Source organism: Mauremys mutica, chromosome 4 (assembly GCF_020497125.1).
Source record: "Mauremys mutica isolate MM-2020 ecotype Southern chromosome 4, ASM2049712v1, whole genome shotgun sequence".
NCBI lineage: Eukaryota > Metazoa > Chordata > Testudines > Geoemydidae > Mauremys > Mauremys mutica.
In genome coordinates this window covers 28,849,106-28,864,870 of record NC_059075.1, presented here as the reverse complement: position 1 = coordinate 28,864,870, position 15,765 = coordinate 28,849,106, and the positions used below count along the sequence as shown (strand labels likewise).

The 15,765-nt window shown below is 42.8% G+C and overlaps 1 protein-coding gene across 3 annotated transcripts in view; it reads left to right on the top strand.

Moving 5' to 3' along the window:
- Positions 1 to 14,997, top strand: part of CCDC197 (coiled-coil domain containing 197) — a 42,169-nt gene extending 27,172 nt beyond the window's left edge. For 2 of the 3 annotated variants that reach the window (XM_045015281.1, XM_045015282.1), the window contains exons 9-10: positions 589 to 705; positions 1,846 to 3,258. In XM_045015281.1, the coding sequence (XP_044871216.1) occupies positions 589 to 705; positions 1,846 to 2,043 (315 nt within the window). In that variant the 3' untranslated portion in view covers positions 2,044 to 3,258. Of the gene's footprint in view, positions 1 to 588; positions 706 to 1,845; positions 3,259 to 8,020; positions 8,113 to 14,890 lie in introns of those variants that run through there. The other variant, XM_045015283.1, reaches the window with a different exon arrangement.
- Positions 14,998 to 15,765: the final 768 nt, after the last annotated feature.

Below are 15,765 nucleotides of genomic sequence, written 5' to 3'. Positions count from 1 at the left end.
AGCACAGCACGTTCTCACCAGTGCTGCTGCCTCTCATCACCAAGTGAGGCAGCCACAACAGCAAGTGGGAGCCGTGCCATGGGCTGGGACATGACAGAGAGCCCAGGCAGGAGGCAGCACGAGCTTGTGGGAAAATTGCTAAACTCTGCAAGCCTGGCCATCTGGAGGGACCCCAATCTGACTAGCCCCCTGGGGGAGAAGATATCTGGGAGGGCGGAAAAGCAGTTAGGAGGGGGATTCTCAGGTGTAGGATGGAAAGGCCCGTGTCGTTCTTAGCAGTTGCTGAGGCTGAGGGTTATACCTTGTGCAAAGAAGGGCACAAAGTGAGGAGGGAAGAGAGAAGCTTGGGTAGAACAGAGGGGCCAAGAGAGGGATGTAGGAGGAGATGGGGGCAGAACTATAGGCAGCAGTGCAGTTGGGTCACACATTGAGGAGAAGCTAGATCTCACAGCAGAATTGTTACCCAGCCAAACTCCTGTGTAGTAGCCTTGAGAGACGTTTCCTCATGCAGGTTGGCAATCCCAGGCATACTTGTGCGCAAAGTGTTCTATGGGGCGAAATTCACCAACATCTTTTATGCCTTTGCAGAGTCAAGAGCTAGGCAGCTTGTTGTTAGCTATCGCCAACCTGGCTGAGCAGTGCCACATGCAGCATTATGGCTCCTTGCAGGAAATGGAATGGTTGTCAAAGCTGGACATGATCCAAGTAAGTAACAAACATTGCTGTGGCATTAATAGAAAAGCTGCTCAGGACAGCAGGGTGCCTGCTGCTAAGGGAATACAGATTGTATAGGCAGCTAAAATTTAAGCAACTCTGATGTCTGGCTCATTCAAGGATGGATGTTCTGGAGCCTTCTAGCAAATGCAGTAGTGCATGTACTAGCAACATATGTAGAGGTTAGTTATATACACAGTGGGAGAGGGCACACTGCATAGCCGCTAAAGCCTGGAACTGGGAATCGGGAGATCTGAGTTCCGTTCCCAGCTCTCCTAATGACTCACTGTGTGACTTTAGGCAAGTCACTTAATGGCTCTGTGCCTCAGTTTCCACACCTATAAAACTGGAATAATATTTCCCTATCTCTCAGCCATTCCACTGCACACCCATAGCACTTAGCCTGTTCTTGGTTGTGAAATTGGGGCTTGGCGCCATTGTGCCCGTTGGTGGTTAGAGTACATTGCTGAATGGGAGCGGGGTGGCTGTCATGCTCTGGGGACCAGCACAGCAGCTTGTCGTTAAGGTAAAGCAGGGGAATCACAGAAGCCTGCAGTACCAGTAGTGCCAGGCACAGCTAGTCTTGGGAACCATTACTGAAATACCAATACTATCTGCATTGCAATGCAGGGGTTTTGGACCATGTGGTACTTGCAGGTTTTCACCAGAAACACTGTTAGATTGTCAGTCCTGCTTTTTCTGCATGACAATTTTAAACAGGCGCTTATAGTTCAGACAAGAGTGTAGTGTGTGTGTGTTACATCCTGAGTGTTGGAGTCATTGGAAAGAATTGGTACAATTGATTTGCATTTACCATTTAAATGACAGATTAAGCCCCCAGTTTAGCCAGATTCTGAAGCATGTGGCTAACCTTAAGCACATGAATAGGCTCATTGACTTCAGTGAGAATACTCACATGCTTTAAGTTAGGCATGTGTTTAAGTACCTTGCTAACCTGGGGCTAATGAGCCTAATCCTGTATCCCTTACTCAGTATATCTCACTGTGGACAGAGTATATAAAACTGCTGCTTAGTTTCATCAAAGGGTCTATGTGTGTAAGTAAGCGCTGCAGGATGGAGCCCTTCCATGAGTGAATGCCTGCATGGAAGAAACCTCTCTTTTTATACTAGGAATTCATTTTGGAAAAAAAGCATATCCCGCAATTAGCGACTCAGCCTGATGAATCTGGGGCCTTGCTATCTAGTCTTGGAGACCAAACTCAGAGCAGAAAAATGGGAATCACCAAGAAGAAGTTCCAAAGCCAAGTTCCAGCAGGCAGTGGTGGTGTTATACAAACTCCCCAAAACAAGGGGAAAGCGTCAGTGTGACACTGTTTTGTATTAATGTGTTGCAGTTTCCAAAGCAATGGAAGAGAGGAAATATGCAAGCTTCCTCAGACTTACTGACTTTTCTTACTGTGAAATGCTTCTTTCTAGTGCCTTCATTTTTAATATTTGTGTCTTCCATACACTCACAAGTTTGGCAACGGTTTACACAATTCCTGGACTGTAACTCAAAAGGCAAAAAGCCAACCAATAATGCAAATGAAAATTACGTTGGTTTTGCTATATGGATATAGGATTAGTCCATTACTAACTGTGGGTTTTATCCATGGCACCTCCAGTGAAATTAGTAAGGAGTCATTTGTGATATTCCATTCTTTGACTAAAAAGTAAGACTAAAATAGATTCAATAAAACATATTGGACCACAATGTGAGAGTAGTTAATTTGTTGTTTGTAAAACATACACTGAGATCTTTATCTGAAAATTGCAATGTAAATGCCAAGTATCATTATGTTGCAATGTGTGTTTTTCTGTGGGCTTGTTTGAAATTACATCTGGGGACAAGTTCTCAGCTATACTGATTTACGGCAGCTGGCCCGAGACTTTTTCAATGTCGTCACAAGGGTTTCAATTCCCTGTTACCAAGGGGAGAAATTGAAACAGAAGGTACAAAGTGACTTAGCTGGAAAAGCTAGAGGAACTCAATGCTGATAACAAGAAGTTCAGGACTAGGTTAATGGCCTTTGACTCAGTTCAAGTATAATATGAGTTTAATAGCTCAGACATTCAGATGCTTTCTCATGGTCAAGTCTCCCGTGACACCTAAGGAGTTAGCCATCTAATAATGGCTTACATGGAGGGGGACCATTAATATTATTATATTTGTATTGTGTTTTTTCATCCCATCCTTCATCTATTGCTTGTCTTCTTTGATTGTGAGCATTGTTACTTATTGTATTACCATTTGTTTATTGTTATAAGTTACTGTGTCATTCTGTGAACATTCCCTTACCTTAATTGTGAGCTCAACTGTGAGAAGTAAATTTATAGGTCCAGTTATTATAACAGAGCCCGAGTCATGGACCAGCACCTCATTGTGCTAGGCGCTGTATAGACACAGAACAAAAATTGCCCCACTGCACCCTCTTGGGAACCAAAGCAAGGGCTCAGTTTTAGAACCTCAAAGATTAATTATCCTCAGCTCGGTCTCACTCCTTTCCCAAAACAGAATCATTGCTGTGTGGTGTTCTTTTAAGAATAAAAAAATTACTGCTTATTGTTGAGATGGGAAATTGGTCTTATGGTGAAGGTGTGGGAACAGAACTCAGAAGAGCTGGGATTTTTTTCCTGGTCCACCACAGCCTTCCTTTGGGACCCTGAGCAAGTCAAGTCACCTACCTGTGCTTCAGTTTCCCCATCTGTAAAATGAGGCTAATTCTTCCATTAGGTGTAACTCAATCATATTTGTAAAAATGCTTTGAGAGTTTCAGGTGGAAGGTGATACGGTTACATTAACTGGGATTATTTATCACGGGTCAGACCACAGGTTAGGAGCTTTGAAAAGAAGCTCTCAAAAAAGACCTCTACTGCATGACTGCCCCACAACACAGTAAGAGGGACATGGGGAAGTCAAGCAAAGCTGTACAGTAAGAGTCTCTTAAAGGGAAAAAACAAGTGGAAAGAGCTGGGGAAGGAAAGCATTTTCATTGCCTAGTACAGTAGAGGAATGCTTCAACAGCAGTTTGTCCATGTGAAAATCTGGCCCGCCAGTAATTCTACCAAAGTCCATGAGCTGTGGGGCGACATAAAAAGGGGCAGTCAGGCAAGTTAAAGTTATGTGAGGCTTAATTTACCACAATAACGTGCACTCAGCTTCACCAAGACTTTTAAAAAATCCAGAGCGTGGGCTTTGTACACCTTATTCATTCAGGCCTCTTTTACCACTCTCTTCTCCTCTCCACCATGGGCAGATAGTCTGCATTTCCTTTGTGTATTACACCTTCCACATCTCCCAGCATATCCATACAAAGTTTTACAAAGGAGAAAATTGATGGGTATCTTTTTATTGAAAAAGGTGCAATGCATCTCTCTTTGCACTATACAAACTAGGACTCGTCAAAAAAATTCCCATCCAAGCTGTTTTTTGATGAAAAATTGAGTTCTTGACCAATTTGAATTTTTCACCCAAAAATTAAAATTTTTGTTGAAATATTTCAGCTACAAACCAAAATATTTTGGCTGAAAATGGGAGTTGTAGCACCTCAGAGGCGTTGCAGTTTGCTCCTCACATCCCCTTTCTGCACTTTATCTCCCATATTGCACCATAACCAGGAACTCCATGATGCACAGCTTCTCCTCACCAAGAGGGGAGATCATGGAGCATTACGAGTACACGTCAAGAATTTGATTTTTATTACAGTTTTGTTGGATAACATTGACGTTTATTTTAAAGCATTTTTAAAAATTATTTTTATCAATTTAAACTTTCACAGTTGCAGGAAATGGGTGTGTGTGTCACACATTTAACAACAGTAGATGTTGAGATTCAAAATGTTGACGCTTTAAACCTGTTAAAACACAAATTGTCAACAGCACATGTCAAAATATACAAAGTAGATATGCTAAAATCAAACTCTAATAAGTTCTCAAGGGGCATTTTTCTTACCTTGCCTATCTGTACATTTCTATTACCGATGGAAATATTTTTTGTTGGTTTGTATGTGTATGGTGAAAGCGACATTTACTGAGATTTACTGGTAAAAAAAAATTTGGAGCCTAATTATGGGAGATGTAGTGCAGCTGATGATCCTGGCACATAGCAGAGCAAACTACAGCTCCCGTCCCAGGTGGTGCCACAGTTCATGTTTTCAGGGAAAATCTTTGAGTTTTCAGAGGAAAAAAATATGAAATTTCAGAGAAAACAGAATTTTTTTTGTTTTCATCAGAATTTTCCAGGGGCGGGGGGGGAGGGAACATGCAGATGAGCTCTAGTGTTAAATTCTGGGACATATGGACTGTAAGTGAGACCAGAACAGGACTTAAATTCTGGGTTTTGTGCTTAGTTACACCCTTATAAAGCTGAAGTGATGGTTATCCCAGATTTACACCAGTGAAACTCGGAATGGAATTTAGCCCTTAAAACTGCAACATCATAAGTCCTGATTCTCCTGGCATTACATGTGTTTAGTCATTTACACCTGGACAAAGTGGTGTAAAATGCTACCAAATCAAAGTGCAAAGGGGGTGTAAAATGAAGCCATTCTGATCTGGACGTGCTCTACCTCAACTCTGCACAGCTATAAATAACTATGCGTGCAGGGGAGTGGAGCATCAGATGCACAGTAATATATACAGTCCTGTTATAATAATGAATGTTGCATTCTTCAAGGCCTCAGCCAGTTCACAAATGGTGCAGGGACAGGGTGTGGTCTGGGAAGGCCTGATGGGTGTCTGAACCTTGCTCCCACGATTCCCTCGGATGCTAACAGGGATCCTACAATATGCCGTGAAGGTTGCCCACAATGCAATGAGCCTGGAGGCATTGTGAAGGACTCAGAGATACCTGCACACACTATACCAGCTTACATCAATGCAGTGTGGCCCTGTGTAGACACAAGCATGCCCTGGTGCACAAGTAACAGTGTCAACACACTCAACCCAAATAGCTGCATCAATTTAGTTGAACTGATATAACTTTCTTTGGCAAAACTTCTATGTGCAGACAAGGCCTTGGAGGAAGTCAAGTGAATTACACCAGCTGAAGATGCTGGTCCCAAGCATTGATTAGTTATGTTCTCAGTTAATAGCTGCATAAAGCAGAGTTATTCCAGATTTACACCTGGGGAAGAGATCCCAGAGTTTGGCCGTCTGCCGTTGCTGATGTGTTTACTTGTTTTGAAACTGTGACTGTCAAGTGAAATTAAGTGGATTTCTTAGCACATTTGTCATATTACTTGTGTGTACATTTTCCAAGCAACGTTTCTGCAGTTATAATTAAATCGAGAAAGCCGCATTTGTCTTGCCTTTTCAGACTTAATTAAAAACAACGACAGGAGCTAGAGCCTATAGTTGAACCATTCCCTACCCTTCCCTCTCCCACTGCTTCAGCTATTTCTATGTGCCTGCCGATTGGGGTGATCTTATTATTACTACTTTATTCTACTATTTTGATTGATTGATTGACTCTACCTTAGAAATGTAATACCACCACCAAATAGTTCCCCTTTACTCTGTTGCAGTAAAAAGATAAATGAAGATAAATGCTTTCTAAAAAACTGTAAGGCACTGTTTCTCTGCCGCTTTATGCCACCTGGATTTGTGGAGAAGTCAGATGCGCCGGCCTTAAGGCTGCTCTAACTTATCTTCTGGCTGCAATGTCCTCTTAGGGGTCATCTAGGAGGATAGCTGGAATACAGTGTGTTTTGCTCCCACTTCCTTCCTGACCCCCACCCCCTCATCTGTATGTTGGGAGCAGGAAGAGAAGGCTGACAGTGTTGTTCCAGCAGCTCTCCACCAGCTGAAAACCCACTTATGAAGCTCCTTTTTGCCAATGGAACAACTTAAAGGGGCTTCAGTACAGCTGAGAATTGGGCTCTTTGCTTTGTTTCTTTTTGGTGAAAATACAGTGAACTCAAACTCCTGAGAGACACTTGGGAGAAAAGCTCTCTTTGATAAAGATTCAACACTCTTTCCCCTTCAGTAAAGCTCTGTGGAATCCCTGTTTTTGCTGGCGGTTTCTCTCGGGAGAAGACAAGACTTGACACTCCTGCTACTTCTGTGGTAAAAAGCAAAAGCAATTCTTCCAGGTCTCTGTAACAGTGTGGTCTACCCCTTTAAAGGCCATGGGGCCTGGAGCCAGACAGCCCTGTTCTGAAGCAGAGCCTCTTTAAGAATAGGTGTTTGGACCTGGTAGTGATTATCAGACCCAGCTGGGAAGGGATCAGGTGACTGCCTGATGAGCATATGATTCCTGTAAAGGTAGAAAGAGGTGAGTTTGGTAGTGGGCAATGGAGCTAAAGGAAGTAGGTTAATACCTGGGTAAGGGGACTGGTAGGTGGACTTTCCAGTCTACTGGAGGAGTGGGGAAGTGCTGTCAGGAGCTGGGAGGCTCTGGTAAAGGAGCTGCTGAGTCAGGTGAAAGGTAACTCTGGTATTTATGTCAAGCTATTTTATTTTAGGGTTTGCTAATTATTGCTGATGTCACCACTAAATGGTGCCTTAAAGAAAGGGCCTGAGCAGACTCTTAAACACCACACTTAGCCTTCATTGGCTAGGGAGATGGGCCAGCAGCCTGCATCTTATATATAGCTTTGCTTCCTCCTCCTCCTTTCTTCCTCTTCTTCTCTCCCCCACCCCCAGCACTCAAATGTCTCTCTCTCTTTTTTAACTCCAGTTAATAGAATTGTTTCTCCTTTAATGGATTATTGGTAGAGGCTGGTAAATGTCAAATTGTGAGGCTGCTCCATCATGTGAAAGGGTACAAGTTAAAAGAAGACAGATTTCCCCCCCCACACACCAAAGTCCAGCAAAACTTGTTTTTGTGTCTCAAAAGTGCTTTGTAGAAAGCTTATTTTAAAACTTTGATGGTTCCCTTCTCCATTGGTGAATATGTTTACACAGAACTATCTTTGCTAGAGGGTCTGCTTTCCACTTTGGTGTATAGGCATCAGTAGATCCCTTAAAGAAGGGTTGAAGTAACTAATAATATTCTAGAATAGTATTTTATGTGGGACTTTGTACAGGTAGGGATGGCACAGTGAAGTAACGATCCAAGAAGACTTTGATGGCATTAGCCAAGTTATTTGGATTAATACTGTGAACTGTATCTCAGGGGTGTTCAGAACCAGGATTTGTTCCGTGCCTATCTTTCCTGCTCATGGCCGATTGATCAGACTCTGTGTGCAATGCCCTGAGTTGTTTGACTCGGAAATGCTGGGATAAAAGTGCATGCTGTAGAAACATAGGAAAAGTGCAGGTCATATGTTCATCCTATGTCAGACATTTCTCTCCTCTTTGCTAGGTAATTGTCAGGATAAGAAACATCATAGCTGAGTTTATCCATAGAACAGCGGAAGACTAATTTGGACTATCCTGGGGAAATAGAAATGTCAGGTAAGGTATCATCCTGATTATTGGAGGCTAAAAGGAGCTGGTTGACTCTGGGTATGTTTAAACGTATGTCACAAACTGACTTTAAATAACCATAGTGGGGGAAAAACATCAAAAATATACTAGGGGAACACTGACTCCTCTGGTAACTATGAAATGGCATGACAGAAACAAAGGGACAACAGAATATTAATGGTAAACAGCTCAGCTGTAAGCCTGAGAGTTTGCTATACATGGCTACCCTGGTGTGGTCTGCAAATACCACTACTAAATGGGAGGGAACGTTGTCTAGTAGGCACAGGACTAGGATCCAAACCCTCTGCTCTAGTCCTGACTCCACCATAGGCTTCTGTGAGATTAGCTAATATGCTTATTCCTGAATTCAGGGAAGCACGTGCTCAAGTCCATCCCTGCTCAGGATAGGATCAAAGCAATACTTTAAGAATGCACTTAAATCCCATTGACTTCAATGGGCTCTATGCACCTGCTTAAGTGTTGTCCTGAACAGGGATTGAATTGAGGCCATAACTGGCCTGCACAGCCATTTACATGGGAATAATACCCACTTCACAGAGGTATGAGGCTAAATGTAGGAACGTTGCAACATGTTTTGAGACTAAGGAAGGTGTTACACTGTTCCTGGTGGTGTTCAGGTTTGTCACTTATCCCTGCTGTCACTCCAGTTAAGCGGAGTGGTGCTCTCTATCTGGCCTGGATTAATTGGCTCTGGCTGTAGTATTTTTTGATTGTATCCATGTCACTGATTCTGAACATGCATGTAAGGCTTAATCCACCTAGACTGGAAGGTTTTTTTGACGTACATAGAAGAGGTCTGCTGAATGAATGGCTCATATGGATTAAAACAAATGTCCCGTCATCTAAAACTAGAAAAAGTCAGGGCAGTCTGAGCTGTGTTTGAACCATGACTTCTGACGCTTTGTCACCCTGAAGAGGATGTTTGCACTATGATGATAGGTGGCTTCTGGGTTTCGATTTGGTCCCCCTTTACTGAAGCACTTACTTTATCTGTAAATGGTGGTTCCGCTGTAGCAAGTGCCTTAGCCCTAGCTCTAGAACGCTGTGCGTTAGAAATACCTGAGCTGGACAGACAGACGAGACAGGTGGATAAAACGGCGGCACTGACCAGTTGAGTGCTTTACATCCAACAACTAGGCAATCTACCTCCGATAGCTACACTCCTATTGGGGTGAAGGTTTTTTTTGTTTTGTTTTTTTCTAATCCCGATAATGATAGCAGAAGTAGCTGCTTGTCACCTGAAATCTGCATCATGGGAATGCTAGAATCTAACCAATCCATACGGCAGGGATTTACTCATAAAGAACTGAGCTCCCAAGGGTTTCTATAGCAATGCGATACTGAGCTAAATGTAACAAATAGATCTTTTCCTAATCTAGTAGGGACTGTTGTAGGAAACACTAAGCTTCTCTGGGACATCACTGTCTCCTATTCTACAAACATACATAAATCTGACCGTGCTTGAAGTACTGTGTGAGCTGCCACAGGCAGTTTAGCAACAAACTGAATGGGGGCTGGGTGTGGGTGCTTGTGGGGCATTATATGACATTGGAGAAGAAAGATAGTTAAGGCACTGCACTGAGACTGAGAGCTGGGTTCAGTTCTGGGCTTTGCAATTGGTTTCCTCTGATCTTGGGGAAAAGTCACTTTTAATCTCCGCTGTAAAAATGGGGGATATGAGGGAAAGAGAGAGGTTCTTGTCTATGGAGATTGTACATACAATGGGAGCCTGATCTTGGTTGTGGAGCCTCTATGCTACTGTAATACAAATATAAAATAGTAACAAGCAGAAGCATGTTCTCTGGAATGATGGCTGAAACATGAAGGGGCACTTGAATGTTTAGCGTATCTAGCCCATAAATCCCTTGCAACGCCAGCTAGAAAAGTGCCACGTGAACGCCTGTTCTTGCTTTCATGTGACGTAAATAAGTGGGCAGCATTATCTCCAGTAAATGTAAACAAACTTGTTTGCCTTAGCGATTGGCTGAACAAGAAGTAGGACTGAGTGGACTTGTAGGCTCTAAAGTTTTACATTGTTTTGTTTTAGAATGCCATTATGTAACCCAAAAAAATTACATTTGTAAATTGCACTTTCACAAGAGATTGCACTACAGTACTTGTATGAGGTGAATTGCACTGTAAAAGGATTTAGTATTTTTCAAATATTTGTAGTAATGTGAAATGAGCACTGCATACTTTGTATTGTGTTGTAATTTAAATCATTATTTGAAAATGTAGAAACATCCCAAAATATTTATAATTTAAATTGGTATTCTATTTTTAACACTTAAATTAAAACTGCAGTTAGTCATAACTCAAAAACATTTACTTGATTAAAAAATTATCTACGATTAATTGACAGCCCTACTAAGTTTTCATCTTACATACCCTTCATAAAAGAAGTTAAGAGCTTAATGTGGTAAAGCTCTCCAAGCACTCACTATCCTCACCAGTAGTTAAACCTACTGAAGAGTGACGGTCTCATCAGTACCGCAGGCTATATGGTCCAGACATAAAAAGAAATCCTTTTTCACACCATATGCGACTGGAATGCATTGCCATAGGATGATGCTGAAACCAAGAATTTAATAAGATTCAGAGGGATTGGAAGTTTATATGAATAACCAGACTATCCAGAATTATAACTAACTCAACTGGAAGGAAGATAAAACTGCTGGTTTCAGCCCTGAAACCAACTTCTAACTATTGAAGATTAGGATGATACTTTCATGGGGGCAGATTATCCCACATCTGCCTGCTGTGGGATTTCTTGCACCTTCCTCTGATGTAGCTGACACTGGCTGCTGTCAGACAGTATGCAGGACAAGATGGGCCATTGGGCTGATCCAGTCTGGCCATTCCTATCTGAGTGAAGTTAGAATTCTGCCATGGGATACTGCAAAACATTGAATGCCCTCAACCCCCATTGAAGATGTTTGCCCCATGCATGCAGGCAATGGGCAGTTTTCACACCAATATTACATAGCTAAATAGGCTAAAGATGTCTTCCTCAGCAAGGTCTTAAGTGTCTTTGCATTACTTCTGAGTGTCACATGGTACACTTGCATTCCTTAATGGGGTCTCAGTATTGGAGGCAATTAAATATAGCGCCTGTTTGTCCTGGCTTAATTAAATCCATCCTATCTGTAGTTCTAACTTTCAACTCCCTTTTTAGGTATTTAAGGAGGACTCTTTCCCTCAGAACTGAGGAAATTACTGAAAACAAATTAAGGGTACCTTTAAAATTATGCACTAAGTGAATTAGGACTAAAGCTTCATGAAACTAGGCACTGGCTATATAGAAAAGCTTTCTTTACTTTACCATTCTGTGGGATAAGGTCTAAATTCTACTATCTGGTAGATTCCTCATCCACATACTGTCCTGGAGTGCTGCTGTTTGCTTGGGGATGTTACCAGATGTATCTGTAACAGTATACATATCTAATAGCTTCCTGATGACTCCATAGCTAATCAGCCCCACCGCACTTCAGTTATTCCACCTACAGGCTCTAGGAAGACTAGTTCAGAAAACATTTCTTTAAGGCACTGACAAGCTGGCAGTGTGTGACTTAATGGTGAAATGTATCAATACACGGAGCTGGGAGAGAAAAATGGTGCTAGAAATTGCAATACAAATAGGTGTGGGGCTTGCTTGAATAAAGGCTCCTACAATGGGCAGATACTCTGTCTCTAATTGAGGAGCTGCACCAAATCCTCAGGATCAGGGACATCCCTAGGTGGGTGCAGGGCCTGGCACATAGGTGCTGAGTTTCTAATCTGCTGGTGGGTGCTCTCCTGGCTCTGCCCACCCCCTCCCCCGAGCACCCTGCACTCTCATTCCCCTCTTGATGCTGCAAAACATTGGATCTGTGGGAGGCGCTGATTGGTGGGGACCTACCAGTGGACAGGAGCTGCTGGGGGGAGGAGAAGGTTCTGGAAGGGGGCCTGCCAGTGGCCACCACCCTCCTCCATGTTGTCTGCCTGCCTGCTGCTCACCTCCCCCATTCCCCACCTCACCCTGCTCACCCACCTACCACCTCCACGATTTTATCCAAGTGTGGGGCCCCACAAAGCACAGGGCCTGGGGCTGTTGCCCTGATTCGCTGTACCCAAGGGAGGGCTCTGCTCAGGATCAGACCAATCATGGATCAAGTTAATCGTGTGGGGAAGAGTTGGTTGAGGAAGACAGGATTGATGAAGCAATCTAGTCGCAAAAAGCAGGAAGTGAGTGAGCTGCTAAAATATCCTTGCTTCATGGCATGGGCTGCAGCTGCTCTGGGATAACTGTCCAGAATGTCCCACAACACACACTTAAAAACATGATTATGCAGAGTGCTGTGGAAGATGCAGAAAAATTGCTGTACAGACGCAGTCAGAACCCTGTAACCTGTTCGTGTGGTTACAAAATCACTGTTCCATCTGTAATGTGGATGGATCCTAAAGTAACGGCATCTGTCTCTGCTTCATTGCAACGCTTCTGCCTATCCACCTTCCCCAGCACTGCTTCTGCCTGGCTTCCAGAGACTACACCATCCTTACACCCAGGCGCAAAGATAGGACAGGGTGAGGTGAAGAGCCAAAGTGAGGGACATGAGCACTGTTAGTGCAAAAAGCTTCTGAACAATGTGAGACCCATTTCTTTAGCCTAAATGCAGAATTATGAAACAGAGGGGAAACAATGGCATCTCTGAGGTCAATAAGAGTGAAATAAAAGTGAGGCAGCAAATTTGTGGGTTGGCTGGGACTTTGGGGTGACCTTTATTTCAATAAGCAACAAAGAGGAACAAATCTAGGTGTAAGCGTCTGGGCTTTTGGCATCTCTCTAGTGCTAAGGAAGAAGGGCTGGGGGAGGGTTTATTACACTGTTAATTAGTAGTCACCATTGTTCTTCCTGGTGATAGGTAGGGCAGTTTGTCAGTCTGATGCAATCCACTGTCTTGCACGCTCAGTGGGGAGAATACCCACTAGTGCAGTGGGTCTCAAACTTTTTTACCTGTGACCCCTTTCACATTGCAAGCCTCTGAGTGCAACCCCCACAATAAATTAAACACACTTTAACATATTTAACACCATTATAAATGCTGGAGGCAAGCAGGGTTTGGGGTGGAGGTTGACAGCGTGCGACCCCCCTATGTAATGACTTTGTGATCCTGAGGGGTCCCGACCCAGGTTTGAGAACCCCTGCACTAGCGTGCTTGTCTTCTTTCCCAGCCTATCTACTCCCCGTAGTCCTGAGATCTGCATTTCTTGGGCTAGGAACAGATTTGCTGATGCATTTGTGCCACCTAGTGTCTGCTCTTGGTGACTGTCAAAATGTGTTTCTTCCTAAAGAGCAGTCCTTGATCATGATAATGAAGTAGAAGAGACTTTGGAGAGCTGGCTTCCTGGGAGTCGGGGGGGATTTGGTCTCTGGCTGAGCACAGAATTCATGTCATTTAAAGGGCACTGTTAAGGTGAAACCTAGGTGACCTGAAGAAACAAGTTAAAAGTAGTTGCAGGGATCACATGATTCTTCCTGCCAACGTTGGTGTTCTTTTGTTGTATCTTCCTGTTTTGTTTGCAATGTTTTCCCTCCTCTGTCGAAAGAATAGAGCAAACTGAATGGCTACAGCAAAAGTGCTATCAAATGTATAAAGCAAATAAACTGGAATAACAGATATTTTTTTACCCTCTAATCTCTTTCATGTTGCTTTTAACTATGCTTTGGTTTCTGCTTCTGAGAATGGGGGAGGGGCAGAATTCTTGCCTCACACACGTTGTGAGGCCTAATTCCCTAATGTGTGAAGTGCTCTGAGATCCTTACATGGAGGCCCAAAGACTCGCTACAAAAAGGGGTGGGGAGGCTGAAAGCGTGTGTGATTCTTGACACGAACCAAGTGTACAGTGGTTTACTACTTTTTTTACCTCCTCTTCTCAATCACGTCTCCACTGTATCTTGGCTCGCTGCATTAAGCTAATTGAATCTCTGAAATTAGTCTCTGGCCTCCCTACTGAGACGATAAACAAGTTTGCTGGTGGCTTTTGTGGTGTGGGAACCTGTCCGCTGGTAATTGGACTGAGTCAATTAGCTCCTTTTTCTCACACACCACCCAGCAGCCATATTAGATAGTAACAATTTTAGGTTACTAGACTGTATGCTCTTTGGTGCAGGGACCTAGTATGTGTGTTTTGTACAACACCTGGCACAATAGCCTATGGTCACCATTGCACGACTAACTTTAGTAAAAGTAATAATTAGTAATTACTATAATTGAACTAATGACCTAGTCCAGTCGTTCTCAACCAGGGATACATGGTACATCTAGATATTATTTGCCTAGTTTTACAACAGGCTACACAGAAAGCACTAGCGAAGTCAGAACTGAAATTGCATCATGGGAATTCCATATAAATTTGTGTTTGGGGATGGTTACAGTACACATGAAGTCGCTAGGCACATTCCATCTGTATTGCCTTTATATTCATAAGTCATTAAAAACCTACCTTGAGGAATAATTAGTTGTTTTAGTTTCTCTTTTGCGGACACTACTCAGCCTTATTACATCTGTGTTGAGTGGTGGGAAGTAGTGATCACCCAGAGCCCCAAGAGGGCCCTGACATGAGCCCCCCTAGGGCTCTGACGTGTGCCTCCTCCTGCATGAGATTTTGGTTAAAACAAACTAGAATGATAGTTTTATATTACAGCACACATTACATGGATTAAAAGCTGGCTAACTGATAGGTCTCACAATGTAACTGTTAACAGGAAATCATCATCAAAAGGGTGTGTTTCCAGTTGGGTCCTGAAGGGCTTGGTTCTTGGCCCTGCTATTTAAGATTTTTATTAATGACCTGGAAGACAACATAAAATCATCACTGAAGGTTTGCAGATGACACAAAATTGGAAGAGTGGTAAATAATGAAGAGGACCGGTCGCTGGCATAGTGATCTGGATTGCTTGGTAAACTGGGCTCAAGCAAATAATATGTGTGTTAATATGGCTAAATGTAAATATATAAATCTAGGAACAAAGACTGTAGGCCAAACTTACAGGATGGGGGACTTTATCATGGGAAGTAATTACTCTGAAATTTTTTGGGAGGGGCGGGGGAGAGAGGGTGTTATGGTAATGATCAGCTGAATATGCATTCTGTGTGATGCTGTGGCCAACAGCGCTAATGCGATTCTGTGATGGAAAAACAGGGGAATGTCAAGTAGGAGTGCTGAAGTTATTTTCCCTCTGTGGTAACTGCTGCTGGAATACTGTGTTTAGTTCTGTGTCCACAATCCAAGATGAATGTTAATTAAATTGGAGAGGAGGTTCAGAGTAGAGCCATGAGACTGATGATTAAAGAACTAGAAAACATGCCTTATAGGCGCTCCATTGAATTTTAGCTTAACAAAGAAAACGTTAAGGATCATAGTCTGTAATTACCTACATGGGGAATAAATATTTAATAATGGGTTCTTTAGTCTAGCAGAGAAAGGTATAACACAACCAATGTCAAGTTGAAGCTAGACAAATTTAGACTGGAAATAAGGTGTAATTTTTTTAACATTGAGAATAATTAATCATTGGAACAATTTACCAAAGGCCATGGTGGATTTTTCCATCCCTAACAATTTCTAAATGAATGGATT